This window comes from Engystomops pustulosus, chromosome 3, assembly GCF_040894005.1.
Source record: "Engystomops pustulosus chromosome 3, aEngPut4.maternal, whole genome shotgun sequence".
In the NCBI taxonomy this organism is placed as follows: domain Eukaryota; kingdom Metazoa; phylum Chordata; class Amphibia; order Anura; family Leptodactylidae; genus Engystomops; species Engystomops pustulosus.
The window spans coordinates 85,526,905-85,542,505 of NC_092413.1; the positions used below are offsets into that span (position 1 = coordinate 85,526,905).

Sequence of the window (15,601 nt, forward strand, 5' to 3'; positions counted from 1 at the left end):
TTAGCTTTTATCATATCTATTTTTAAAAGTTAGATTTTAATCTTGCCACTTTTCTGTCCTTTCCATTCCCTAAGTCAACTTTTGTTGGTGTAGTACACCTTGGCAAGAATATATAACGTCTTTGTGAAATATGGGGTACATTAACTTACCCAGTCCCTACACGATCCCCGAGGTGCATTGTCCGACGAGGATGATGTCTGCCGTGATTGAACAAGATTGTGCGCCCGATATCCTGCATGTGTCGCTTCCCCGCTCAGGTCAGCCAGAGTTCACCGTCTTCTTCCCGGTGTATATGAGTGCATGTCTTGCGACACAATTTGAATTTTAAATCCAGCGATTGCACCAAAATCTGATTGCGAGTGGCAAAAACCCCTGTTAAATGTGGCGCAAAGCGGAAATAGTCGGGAAACCCGGCGGAAATGCGGTCCATGGACCCTTAGTAAATGTGCTCCATTGTTTTGAATGATAGCAAGGGGTTAAAGACTGTGGATAAGAGGGTATAGACACAGTGGGGCACAATTACTAACGGTCCACGAACCGCATTTCCGTTGGGTTTCCTGACTATTTCCGTTTTGTGGCGCTTTTAACAGGGGTTTTTGGTGCACGCAATCGGATTTTGGCTCAATTGCGCCCAATTTCACGCAACACGAATCAGGGTCTGGATTCGGAAAAACTGCGGGATTTAACATTCAAATTGTGTCGCATACAATGCACTTATATGCACCGGGAAGAACATGGCGAACTCCGGCGGACACCCGGCAGACACATGGAGGATATCGGGCACACGATGTAAGTGAATCGCGGAAGCTGTGCATTCTCCTCGGAGATCACACCTCGGGGATCGCGCAGGGACAGGTAAGTAAATGTGCCCCAGTGAGGTTTAATGCTGCAACTTCCCCACTGTAACTAAATAATACATATATTTTGTCATATTTTGGGAGGGTTGTCATGAAGCTACTCATATTTTTGTTTTGTCCCCTGTGTAGTGTGGTGTCATCTGTTTATTAGATGGTGAGTTATTAGTATAGACTGGTAATTTTTAGAATATATTTTGCATATTTATCACGAGTATCTGTCCGTGATATTTCTATTGTTATAAAAGCAGCAATTAAAAGCAATGAATAATTTCCTGCATTTCACAAAACCCTGATTGAAGGTGAAAATGTGAAATGAATCTCAGCTTCCGATGAAAACATCAAAACACACATTGATTTTTTTTTTTCTTTTATGGACAGCTCGTCAATGTGATTTGGTTTGCCTCCTAACAGACGGTTTATTACTTTGTAGTGCAGAAGTAATATTGGGGGGTGGGAGAAGGTGGAGGAAAGAATTAAAGTGATGGAAGCGAGCATCAAACATTCATTAAATTACTAATTGGGCCTGGACAGAGGATTCACCTTCAGGGCAGCCTCAGAAAACTCATCATCGCCCTGTTTGTGATGTTGAGCGGAACTTTCTGACAAGCAGTGAGCAGCACTTTTAAGACTGATGTTTCAGCTTACAGTTAAAAGATTAAAGTGTAACAAGCTCTGACACTTTTAGATGGCAACCTTTACCGCCCAGCAAAGAAACCTTATTCTGCCTGAAACAAATTGATAACAATATAATTTTAGCTTTGTTGCACTACATCCCACCCTTAACCCCTGCATTGTAAAAGGAGAAAACGGTCAACAATAGATTTTTTTTAACTCAATCCTGTTTTCTCCTAGTTGTCAATCTAGCAAGTTTTGAAGCTTACAGCATCGCTGGTTTTCCCTCGGGTCCATAGTAATGTGAATTGTCTTTATCCAAGTGCCTAACAAATCACTGTCATATAACGGCAGTCGACCTTTCTTTTCAATCTATGCACTTTTCAGGAGTTATAAATCAGTTGACTTTCAAGCTCGATGAGATGGCATATGCCCTGGTTTTGAAGAACAGATGGAAGCTTGGGGGAAAATGGTTTCTGCAGGCCTGCTACAAGCAGCACTTCTCCATAAAAGTGAACCATTCGCACTAATTTCCCACATAAATTATACAGGCATGGTGCGTCAGCCCATTCAGCAGAAAATCTTTCATCTAGCTTTCGGAGGTCATTTAGCAAATTTAAATTAAAGTTATTTCTAATACATGACTGCATTTTCATTCTGTATGTTTCCAAGAGTTTGCAATTTATATCAAATAAAAAGACGTCTTTAATTGTGTCTGGATCCAAAAAAGGAGAGCAATAAATTACATGCTGCACTATTCAAGATTTCAGAAAATTTGTGATAAGCCCCTGCTATTAATTGATGACAGGGAAATTTGCAATTCTATTGTGGCTGCAGCATAGGAGGTAGCGAGCTTCTCACTGTCTTTTTCAGCTTACAGTTACAATAGGGTGAAAATATATCTGTATATACATATGAGCAAATTATTCAAGGAACTGTAGACTCAGGGAGGATTTGCTGCATTGTACTACTGAAATACAGTATACAAGGTGAATGCATATTTATGTTCTAAGTCTTGGGGGATTGGAAAAAAATGGTGGTAGCTCTGTCACATATGTTCTCTGTATACAGTCACCATTATATGTCATCATAATTTTACCCTCCTGTGCAGTGTACCTGTAACCTTGGCATACTTAAAGCTTCTAATCCGACTTAGACTATAAAATATGGTTCCCCGTGGGAGGGACAGAGTAGTGCTTGAGAATAGAACTGAGTTCCATGTTTGCCTTAAAGGAAACCTACCACCACAAATCTACCTATAAAGGTAGATCGGGTGGTAGGTGGATCAATGGGACGTGAGGATGGCCCTTTTAAGGGCTAATCCTCGCGTCCCCGCACTTTTTTGGAAAATTTTATTACCCTAATATGTAATTTTTTTTATGCGGCTACTGGGGCGTGGAGTAGCTGCATCTGAGGTTACACGAGGCGGCTACTCCACACCCCGGTAGCCACTTTACCCCTCCTACTCACCATCTTCGGCGCGCAGCTGCTCATAGCTGCTCGCCCTCGTCCGACGATCCTGCCGTCTGCACATGCTTAGAACAGCAGGCCCGCGCCTGCGCAGTCACTGCTCCGAAGCCGGGGCTGCACAGGCGCGGGCCTGCTGTTCTGCGCATGCGCAGATGGCAGGATCGTCGGACGAGGGCGCGCAGCTACGAGCAGCTGCGCGCCGAAGATGGTGAGTAGGAGGGGTAAAGTGGCTACCGGGGCATGGAGTAGCCGCCTCGTGTAACCTCAGATGCGGCTACTCCACGCCCAAGTAGCCGCATAAAAAAATTTACATATTAGGGTAATAAAAGTTTCCAAAAAAGTGCGGGGACGCGAGGATTAGCCCTTAAAAGGGCTATCCTCACGTCCCATTGATCCACCTACCACCCGATCTACCTTTATAGGTAGATTTGTGGTGGTAGGTGCCCTTTAAAGAAGACCTTCAGCAGAAACTTACCTTGCATACATAAATTATTTCTTTCAGTTAATCCCATGTTGTCTCAGCGCAGCATTACATTTGGCAAGATTTGTGCAGCGCTGCGTAATCTTTGGGCGCTATATAAATAAAGTAGTTATTAATTATTATTATTATTATTATTATTATTATTATTATTATTATTATGTCCAACTGACTTACATTTTGCCTATGCTTCCCTCTGTCTTTTCTAAATAATCTAAGTGGCCATAAGTATACAGTTAGGAAGGCTGAGCTGTCACCTGTGTGAGACACAAACATAAAGAAAGTATATGTGATATCTACAAATGAGAATTGCAAGAGAATGGACAGTTGTATGACACATGGGATACCATAAAAGAGCACACTGAAAACTTAAAAGGGTTGGTTAGGATTTTTAGATTTATCAGTGTGGGGGGCGGAGAGTTGAACTGGCCCCCTCCCCTTACCTTGATAAGCTGTTTTGCCCATGATTAATATGGAGTCAGAAGCAGTTGGCTCTGTGTTCTTATAGTGGCCATAACAAAAAGCCTGGCCCCCACTGAACATGAATAAAATCTGTGCCAGTAGTTAGGGGCTCTGTGCTACTGCAGGGACACGTAACCAACAGCTTATGGCTCAGTGTCCAGTCTTAAAATGGTTCCTAACAAGTGAAGAGCTCATTGTCCACCCCCACTGATTATATTGCCAACAAGTCATTTTTAAATATGAGAATAAGGATATTGACAATTGGGTATTACTATCATGTTATTACAGGGGCATCTTCCCACAAACCATGGCACTAACTGGTAAGTGGCAGACTATGCAGAGACACATCCCAACCTGGTAGCAACCAGATATCAAACTGTGCCAGTTACTAGGTTATCTGATTGAAAAGAAGTGACATCTGAAAATGTTGCTTTACCCTTTACTGGTCATAATCCTGTGTATCTCATATACACACATATAGAGATATATTAAGCGTATTTCAGCAAGTGTGGTCTTTGCTTTCCCCAAATATTCCATATCACTGCATCTAGAAGCATCATATTGTGCTTGCAGTTGATACATCAGGGGAAATATGCTTCCAAGCAATTATGGAAAGTACAACTTGGTTTGTTATGAAGGGAAAAATAGCTGCATAATCATCCCTTCAACTTTGCTGGAGGGTTTAGATTACATCCAAGACTAGTGTGTAAAACACTTTACATTACTCACTGCTCTATCCCTCCATGTAGGTTGCTTAATGAACTCCTAAAGCCTTGCTTGAGAGGTTTGTTAGGAAATTTAGTACCTTAGGCATGTGTAAAAAATCCATCCTCATTGAAAACATCACTATCTGCAATATTCTTTAAATGTTTCCCTTCAGTAGGATGTAGTTAGACTACTAAATGGGAGCGCGGTTCTTGAGATGTGCTGCTCTGGTGCCTTCCATCGGCCGCTCTTTCCACAGTCATTTGGATGGCAAGAATCCCGCTATTTTGTACGTACCTTATATAAACAGATGGATGATTAAGAGTTGCTAATTTCCAAACATTTATAAATTTTAGTAATTTCCCGATTGATGACAGGCATTAACAAAACATGTAATGGATGATAATGATTGAATGCTAAGCCGCTTCTGTGCTCGCAGGTTTAATCAGCCTCTTAGCACCGCAAATAGTGTAATTACATGCAATATACAGTATGTGCTCACACACAGATAGAAAATGAGCTCCACACTATCCAAGAGCAGGACTTGGAATTCTACCCAGCATGCCGTTCTGATAACCTGTGAAAATTCCCAGAAAAACCCTGTACATTTTATGCTGCACAGATGACTAGTAAAGTAATAACAGCACTTAGGGAGTTGGGCTATAACTTTTAGCAGTTTTCATGCTGCTGAATATTAGGCAGGCTATTTACTGTAGAGCAAACAAAGAAGTAGTTTATATAATCAGTGAACTGCTATATTGTACGACTACAACTCTCACCATATCAAGGGGATAAATAGATTTGGTGAAGATCCCCTAGTCTTGCAAAGAAATCTGACCAGAAAGTTACTATGGACAAATCTGCTATTGATTTAAAAAGCAAATAGATATAGAAAATATGGAAAATAGATTGATACAGTTCATTATAGACACTTTCTTAAAGGTTGAGTTCTTGAACGTATGACCTTTACAAAGCATAAGTAATAAGTGTCTGATCATTGGCCTTCCACCACTCAAATCATGAGAAATAAGGCATGTTTATATTTAGAAAGGTGCATGATTTACTGACGAATACAAGAAACAGCGACAAGCCTACGCAATATGACATATGAGCAAATATGATATGATGATGGATGATCTAATATGATGGGGCTCATTTACTTACTAAAAGTGCATTGTCCGTTTATAATGCTGCGTGCGGAGATTCACTACGATCGTGCACCAGAAATCATGAATGTGTTGCTTCTCCACTCAGGTCTGACAGAGTTCACCATCTTTTTTGTGGTGCACCTTTAACATAAGTCGTGCAACACAATTTGCAAGTTAAATATGGCACTCAGTCACAATCAGATGGACCGACCGATGGCATACCCCTTAATTTGTGTCATATGGAAGCCAGCACAGTTGCACAACAAAAGGGTCGCGTGTGACACAATAGTGGCGCGCCGCAGACGCTTCTTAAATACAGCAGTTTTAGCCTAAAAGAACGTGCACATTCTGACAAAGGTGCATGACAAAGCCCTTAGTAAATGAGCCCCAATGTTTTGTGTTATACAAAGGAGATAAACATCAAGATTTGGTGTAAATTTCTCTAAATTTTCCCATTTTCGTGCCATTATTCCCTTACAGGAAATGTCATTTTTTTCTTCTACTTATTTCAACTTATAGTGAGATATATCTCTTTTTCTAATTCATTTTTATTTTCTTATTTTACTTTTTTTTCTTCATGATTTTGGTGCCTGTCACCTTGGTCTATCATTGAGGTCTGTGGAAGAGTTTTCTAGACGTGCTCTTCACAGGTAATGTATTAACAAAATGGAATACTCCCAAATTGGAGGATGACAGGTGAAAAAGTACAATGTGTTAGGTGATTTCTCCATCCATATTGGAGTAAACGACTTGCAAAAACAACAACTACATCCTACAAGAAAAGATGGCAGACTTCAACAACACAACACATTTATCCAAAAATATACGTAAATTTTATGGGGAACACAGACAACATGTGCACTGCATTAAAGGAACACACAAAAACATCAGGATGACACTAGCGTAGTCTGTAGTATAAAATTCAATTCATATATACAGATTCACAAGTCCAAACCCAAAGTGTATTAAGCAATCTGTAGGGCCTGAAGCACAATACAGGCAGTCCCCGGGTTACATACAGGATAGTTTCCGTAGGTTTGTTCTTAAGTTAAATTTGAATGTAAGTCGGAACTGTATATTTTATAATTGTAACTCCAGCTAGAGTTTTTGTTGGTCTCTGTGACAATTGGATTTTAAAAATGTTGAGTTGTCATAAGAACCAGGATTAACAATAAAGTTTAATTGCAGACACCTTTTATAACTCCTACAGTTGATTATTGTACCTAAGGCTAAAGTACAGTAAATTACAAATATGCAGAGGTCCGTTTGTAACTAGGGGTCGTCTGTAAGTCTGGTGTTCTTAAGTATGGGACCGCCTGTAAATGCAATATCAGGGGTGCTAGATTATTTATACCATTCATAATATAGTAAATGCTGGAACAACTAAAGTACAATAGCTATGGAAAAGATACAGATTGCTTTTATCATACATACTGTGCATATCTAATAAAGGGAACCACATTTCACATTCCTAAAAGATATACCATGCCAGGACTGGGCTAAAAATGGAAAAAAAGGGTCGGAGAGTCTCTCAACCATGTATGAAATTGTCCTAATTAGGACATATTACCTGTGTCTGTGCTGCCAGTGTTTACCCGGGTGACTGACAGGAATTGTACCAGAGAAATTACCATCAGTAATGGATGTGATAAAGGTATTGATAGCAGTGCAAAAGCTGATCCACTCAGGGAGTGAATATAATAGTTAAAATTGTTTCACTTTTATTTCATTATTAAAAACTGGAAAATATAGAGATGGCAATGAAATCAATGCATTATGAAAAGTGTGGTCTTACTCGCATTTCGACCATTTCTATATGTTCATGTTTTTAATAATGAAATAAAAATGAAGCAAGTTTTACTATTATATTCACTCCCTGAATGGTGGATTCATTTTTCCATTGCTACCAATAAAATCCTTCTACCCGGATGTATACGGCACACCAGGAAAAAACCCCAAGTGGTGAGCTAACTTACATTTGCTATTCCGATTCACTGATTAAGGTGTTATATGGTAATCCTGTTTCTGTTATCAAACACTATAGAATTAGCATGTTAGTCTATTATTATATGGAATCTACAATCAAAATCATGCATGATTAACCAAGGACACTTACTCATAGAAACAGTCTCCATGACTGTGGTTATTTTTGTTTTCCATGTCTTCCTTTCTTAAAAAGGTCAACTTGTAAAATTATGCAAATGAGCCATAATGGCTCTGGTGTTACCAGAGTCTCGCCATGCTGCTACTTCACAGGCTGTTAAAGTGTGCAAAAAGCACTTCCAACTGTGAGCTGAAACTTTCTCTGCTGCAGAGGGAGAGGGAAGTGCTGAGGGAGCAAGAGGGAAGGTGAGACAGACTAGTAGCCTGTGAAGCTACAGCACAAAGGAACTCTGGCAACGCCCCCTCAGAGCCGTTCTGGATCATTAGCATAATTTAAAAGTTGATTTTTAGAAAGAAGGAAGCCATGGATAACAGATATAAGATTACCACAGTCATGGTGCCTGGAACTATGAGTAAGTTCCTGGTTTATAATGCTTGATTTTGATGGTAGATTTCCTTTAAGCTCAGTGGACAGAGTGAAGTTGCATGAGGCACAATATAACTATGCAGACAACCTAATTAATTTGAAGCAGAAAATCCCAGATTCTTAAAAAGCGACCCCTAATGGGTGCATGGCAATGACGAAACACATAGATTGCGATAGGGAGTTTTTTAAGACAATCGCAACAACCAGCGGCCAATACAGGCTAGCCAGAGAGGGTTGATACGTGAGATAGATACAAGCTAATCATCCTACAGTAGAATTTAGGCAGCCATAAGTGCACAGATACTTGGGAGGTAGATTGTCAGAAAGCGCTAACTCTTCCTACTCAGGGAATTGACACAATTCTTTTAACATATCTTCATAGTATTTAGACCTCTATTGGCTTCAGAAATACATATCTACTGAATAGACAGTTCAGTGGATTGTGTTCAAAATGTCAGGCATCTTACTTTTCCAGCTGCGTACCTCTGTAACCAAGTGAAACAGCTGGGTCCCTTTGAGCTCCAGGGTTGAGTGATGCCCACAGGACTACCCAATCTGTATATGAGAGCCGAGCACTGGCCAGCTCTTATCATTGTGGGATCTTTTGAGTACTATTCTTTGAGGAGTCTGCTTTCCATGGGGGAGAGTCTACTGTAACTGTCCAGCTTAATCCTATTAACTTTTTCACATATGTAGCTGCCTTGACACTTTCCTTTTAAATGAACTGCAACTAGTGCTTATTTTTGGATAGGGATCATATTTTAAGCACACTCCAAAAATCCTCAGAAATGGTTTTGCTTTATGGGAAGGCATTGGATGCCTGCTCCCCTGTTTCCTCATCCTGATCCCATAAGAAACACTAGGAGAGGCCACCCAAACAATCACTGTTTGGAGTGAGGAAACACCACCATCAGATATAAGATGAGTGGCCTCTGCTGGTGTTTCTGTGATGTTGGCAGACACCTAGGAAATCAAGTGTAGCGGAAAGAGGGAACATAAAAGTGTAATGCTGAACACCACCTTTAATGCTTTGACTCCTTCACAATCTCTCTCACCTTTCACAATCTGAATTTCAATAATCCCGCTTAGATTTTAAATCTGATGAGAGGTGCCAAGTCATTGGGAAGCCATACATTGTTAGGTAGGTAGTAGTTGTCTGTATCACATTGGGGTGTAGGCCAGTGGTATTGGGAATTATTGTGCATATAATGTATGAATAAGCTGTAAGGATACAGAATCTAGAGGGTAAGTGAGTGTATTATACTTTTAATAGGCTTTGTTTTCTTTTCTATACATATTAGAATGATGTGTTATTGGGAGCTGGTTATATTCATTTTTTTACAGTTTGCACACTAAAACACCATCTCCAACATCTCATATCAATTCTCTCCCCTCTTGTGACCAACAATCTAATTCATTGTCAGTAGACTTGAAACGACAGCTAAGTAATATGTTATACAGCAAGATCTATTGGAGCTGATAAGCATCTTAGGACCTGAACGCCTGAAATGATGTGCCTATAGTTAAACCATTTATATCCTACAGGTAGGAGCATCTAGCAAATATATTTATACAAACAATTGTTTTTCACAATGCCCAAGACTCATGTAATAAGAATAGTATAATCGGCAGTTCCATCTATACGGATGCCATCCTGTGCTGTATTCAGCTCCAGGATATAACAGCTCCATGATCTGCTTAGCTTTCCTATTTGCAAATAACCATATCAGCCATTATCCTTGTACAGATACATAATCTGCTTATGTTCAGATCACAAGCTGTCAAATAAAGGACAAAACATTTTTACTCAAAGTTTTAAAACATCAGAAAACTTTGAATGCTTTTCTTCCAGACAGACCTTCTACACCAAAGAATACCTATGAATACTATGAACCGACTTACGAAGAAACCTTGCACATCTTCTAAGGAATTTTACACGTGGTTAGATAAAATATAATTTTTTCACAAAAGGTGTATTTTAAAAGGTTGGGGAAATTTATCATGCCTGCTATACCAGAAAACTGGCACATAAACGGCACAATTTCTGGCAGTTTGCAAGAAAATTTGCAACTTTGTGATTTTATGTCCTGCCCCTACCATTTGTTTTTATGCATTGTGATTCAAACATACCTTGAAAATCCTGTAGCTACACTGATGCATAAACATATCTTGTTAAATCCTTGAGCTGAGTGGTTTTGCTGGAAAAACAATCATAAAATTATGATAATGAGGATCTGTCACTCCTGTGGCTGCCTGAGCGCTCTCCTCACCCTAATTATGCACTGCTTCTGCACTGTATTCACTGTGTTGTCCCTGAAAGGCAGAAGTAATCAATTGCTGCACCTTCCCCTAGCTGCAGGCAGCTCCTGTGTATGTGGAAGTAATGTGTTCATTTACAACAGCCAGGGCACCCAGGTTTCCCACGGTCCTGAAATATTGAACTTTCTTCATCAATGTCTCTACAGCATTTCAAAGGTATGTTTGGTTCACAATGCATAAAAACAAATGGTAGATTTCCTTTAAAAAAATGACAAAATGAGGTAGGTATCAATGTGGGCCGAGGCTGGGAGACAAACTACAACATGAGGCAGAACTAGATTTTTGATCTGTTGATGCACCAGAATTTTAGAAGCCATAATCTAAATTCCAGTATGTATCCTGCCAGCAGGCCAGAAGATTAGCCCCAATCCTTATAAACATACGTGGTTTCTGCCGTCTATCCATTCCGCACACAGAGATCTGTAATCTTGATTATCCTCATACTGAGCAAGTGGCTGCATTAAACAGGATTTGTATTAAAAGTTATTAGATGTAACTAGTGTCCTTCTTTAATATGCTTAACTGAATCTGTGTGGCTTTAATGTTCCAATAAAGATTTCTCGCTTGTTTTGCCTTTCAGAAATTTATGATTGTGAGTAAAAGAAATAAAGGAAGAAGAAAGGATTCCGGGAATACACATAATTAAATGGCCGGGGCAGGGAAAAGATCAGCATTGCTTTTTTTCAAATTAAATTTAAAAGCTTGCCCTGGTGAGTTAAAGAGATTGGCAAGTTTTTACAAATAACATCAGTGGGCCACTCGGAGACAGAAGCCCGGCCGTACTGGAATGGAGTCATTAGGCAATACATTTATTTTGAAGCCAATTAACCTTTTGTCAGAGAAATGTCGGCGCTGTAATGATTTCAGCAGTGGAGGTCAGCCTCTAACAGAGGCATGTATGACAGCGATTACGTTGCTTGACATATGCTGCAGACTAAAAGCACAGTCTCAGAATGAGAATCTGCCTTCGTTTATATTCTGCTCTGCATTTCCTAGGGAGCAGCCAATTCTGACCTATCCATTTAGGTAATTAAAGCTTCCATTTGGATGTGTCCTGCAGGAAGGTGAAATTTGGGGGAGATAAATGGCTACTGCTAGCAATATGCAATCACTTGATGGACTGTCTGTAACGGCCAGGGTTGCCAGGTCCTCATAAAAATAGAGATGAATTGATGTAGGAGATAATTCTCAGAGGCAAAGAGGCTCTGTCATCTTCCTCTCTTCCAGACGATAATTTAATTGTTAGCCAAGGTGGACGGCTGGCTCTGGGGGCTGCCTCTGAACAGCTTCCACCAAAAACTTTCATTTGTGCAGAAACGTCTCAGCTTTATTTACTTATAAGCCAACTTTGTTTGGCAATAGAACATGTCACTTCAATAAGCACAGCTGGCAGTCACAGCTGCGCTCTCACTTACCTTCCAGGCTATTTTGTTTCCTTTCGTATCATGCTCAAGGGCAATCGGGAAGTCTCCTCGCTCATAAAACTTGCGAAAAGCCGTGGGCTTTGCAGGTCGCTCTTTGTATGCTCCCGCTGCTGGGGGGCCTCTCACCTACAAAGTAATACATAGGTTAGTGAGATGCTAGAGCCCAGCCTGCCTCATACATCAGATCTCTACACATATTCAATTTTACAGTACACAGCTTTCAGGGGGAAATTATAATTAAGTCAACATGATAATGTTTCTTCTATTGGGATTCTGACAAGCAATTTTTTAATGGAAGGCCATAATCACTGTGTCCTCTATATATTGATCATGATAAATAGCCTTCAGTGCTTTCAATTTAATCTTATCAGTAAATAATCATTCAGAGGCATTGTTCAGGATTAGAAATATATGCCAGCCTTTTTATAGAGGTAGCGCCCTATTTGTCCTTAGCAAGGGTGCATAATCTGTAGAGGCTGGGCCCCATAGTAGATTTCTGCATGGGGTCCCCCTTCACCTTAAACTTTTATACACACATGTTTATACGATCTCACAGCAGCGGCTATGGCTGCTACCGCTGTAGTCATGTTCCTGTCCTTACCTTGTGTGTGATTTATAGCTGAAACTTACTCACTTCAATTGAGCTGCAACACACAACCCATGTGCAGGTGTGGTTCCATTTCTAAAAGAAAGTAGCCATATCTTCCTTATCTTGGATAATATTTTCTAAAAGTTATAAAGAGTTTAAATTGACCTAATAAATCACTACCAGTACAATGTCAAGCAGATCATGTTTCTTTCATGACCCAGTGTGATGGTCTCATCCAGAAAATCAACTTTGAAGTAAACTAGTTGTATAAAGTCAAGGAGGCTGAGATTTTAAGACTTAAGGTCATGCTCTCTCTTCCTCAGAAAACCCCCATTCACTGTAATTGATGGTCCTGCATGGGTCTTGACATCAGTGTTAAACTCTACGCCTCCTTGACATTATACAACCAATTTAAATCTCACTTCAAAGTTGATTTTCTAGATGATGCCATCACACTGGACTTTGAAAGATACAAAAATTAGAAGGTATTATGCAGTTTGATAGTATACTGGTAGTGTTATATTAGGCCAACTGCTGATGACAGGTTACCTTTAAGGCTCCATGAATAATAACTGTGTTACAGAATACCCATTAATATATCATACTTGAATTTGGCACAGGATGTTTTATATATAGTCAAATGGGTGTTCCTGCCAGAGAGGATGGTGCACAATTGGCTACTATCTCGATTTGTCCAATGTATACCATTCACTTTGTACAACTGTTGTCTATGAAAATGTTTGTTTCTCCTCCTATGCAAGCATTAAGCACATACTTATTGTGCCTATAGGCTATAGGTATGTTGCCTGGGGCTTGTATATGCTTGTGTAGGGGTTGTATAAAATTTGCACTAAGAGACATATTTACTATCATAAATGGCGCCTAAATATGTATATATACAGTATATAGTTCATTTATTTAACATTTTGCCATCTCTCTAAGCAGGGATGGTCTAAAGCATGTCCATTAGTATAGAAGTGCTACAATTCTTCTTTGAGTGTTCTCTCTGGTGTCCCCATTCTATTTGATTCTATATATGGTCTAGTGCAGTGGTGGCAAACCTATGGCACTGGTGCCAGAGGTGGCACTCTGAGCCCTCTCAGTGGACACTTAGGCTGTTGCCCCAAGGCAGAATTCACCAGATAGGAGATTAAGGGATCCTTGTGCAGGCCCAGGTAGCCCAGGACGTGACACGCTGAGCGTTATTTTAAAGTGAAGCATCCGAGTCTACCTGAGACTGCAGGGATAAAAGGTACAGACAGGGTCAGATTATCATCGAAGCTCCTGCTCTTGGTTGTCAAGGGAAGCTCCAAAGGCAATCAGAATTTTATCTCTTGTCAACAATATTGGTTTCCTCAGTAACATTGAAGACTGTGGTATAGCACGGAGCAAAAAGATTGCAATAAGTTACTGTCTAAATTGCTGTTTTGGCACTTTGCGATAAATAAGTAGGTTTGGATTGCAGTTTGGGCACTCGGTCTCAAAAAGGTTCGCCCTCACTGGTCTAGTGCATAAAAATGGATACAAGTGCTGCCTGGAAATAATTGTTGAAGGTGATGGCATCTTTCTATGTTTTTCCATGTGTCAGTTTTCCATGTAAGGACAATATAAGCTAAGTTTGCGACCCTGCAGGAGGTAAAGAGCATCAAACACACAACAGAATGGTCAGGCAGTTACGTTTTTTTCCTATGGGCTCCAATAATCAGAAACCTGTATACAATACTGTATAATTTATTGCCAGATCCCATCTTAATCTGATATCAGTGTGACCCTTTAGCCTCCATGAAGTTAACCCTTTATCCCTCTGCTGTTTACTTCATATGTGCATCTAATAAATTGTATTTACTATGAAAGGTGCCAACAAAGGCTTCCTTTTTGAACCTGGTAAAATGATCCCAGACATATGAGTACATATCTGTAAGAGAACAGAATACATCCACATCTTTTCAATGATTTCAGATTCCTCCCATTAATATGTGAGTAGTGAAGCTGTCCATCAATCTAGCTGCCACTCTCAGTTTAATAGACCTTTAATTTCATTAACAAAACTACAAGGCAAAAGCAATCTTATTGTTTGACCTCTTCAGATTCATTAATACAGCCACTTTCTGAGATTTAGCCAATGACAAGGAAAATGGCATGTCTAATACTTATGACAGTCAGAATGGAATGGAACTTTATCGAAGCAGAAAGAAATAACATTAATGGGGCTTTTTATGGACAGCCTCCTTAAAATATGAATTTTTTGGCACATGTAAAAGTTTTTTAAAAGTCTTTCATTGTTGTACCTTTCTTGTACATGATTGTATTATCCTATTTCTATACACCTGTAAACATATGTGTATATGTATACATGTACCAATTACAATATATATAATTTTTTTTATACTTCAGAGCATGTACATAATATACAATTATTGTATACATTATGGGTCTCAATTTAAACTGCTGGTGGTTGTATGATTAACCCCTTAAGGACGCAGGGTTTTTTCGCTCATTTCTTGCTCTCGACCTTCAAAAATCCATTACTTTTTCATTTTTCCATGTATAGAGCTGTACGAGGGCTTATTTTATGCGTAACAAATTTTACTTCTCAATCACATTATTTATTATTCCATGTCGTGTATTGGGAAGCTGAAAAAAATTTCCAAATGTGGAAAAATTGGAAAAAAATGAAGTTCACGTCATGTTCTTGTGGGCTCAGTTTTTGCGCACTCCAAATAACACCTGTACTTTATTCTTAAGTTCGGTCCGATCGCGGTGATACCAAATTTATATAGGTTTTATTGTTTTTTAATACATTTTCAAAAATTAAACGAATGTGTACAAAAAAGGACAAATGTTTTTGACATCTTCTGACACTAATAACTTGTTCATACTTTGGTGTACGGAGCTGTGTGCTATGTCATTTTTTGTGAAATGAGCCGACGTTTTCATTGCTATCATTTTGAGGACTGTGCGACATTTTGGTCACTTTTTATTCCATTTTTTATGTGAAGTAAAATAG

The 15,601-nt window shown here is 39.5% G+C and overlaps 1 protein-coding gene across 1 annotated transcript in view; it reads right to left on the bottom strand.

Annotated features, from left to right (window-relative positions):
• PACRG (parkin coregulated) overlaps positions 1–15,601 on the bottom strand; it is a 482,604-nt gene that overhangs the window by 376,029 nt on the left and 90,974 nt on the right. Inside the window, exon 2 of the mRNA XM_072141304.1 lies at positions 11,997–12,131. Coding sequence (XP_071997405.1) covers positions 11,997–12,131 — 135 coding nt within the window. The remainder of the gene's footprint in view (positions 1–11,996; positions 12,132–15,601) is intronic.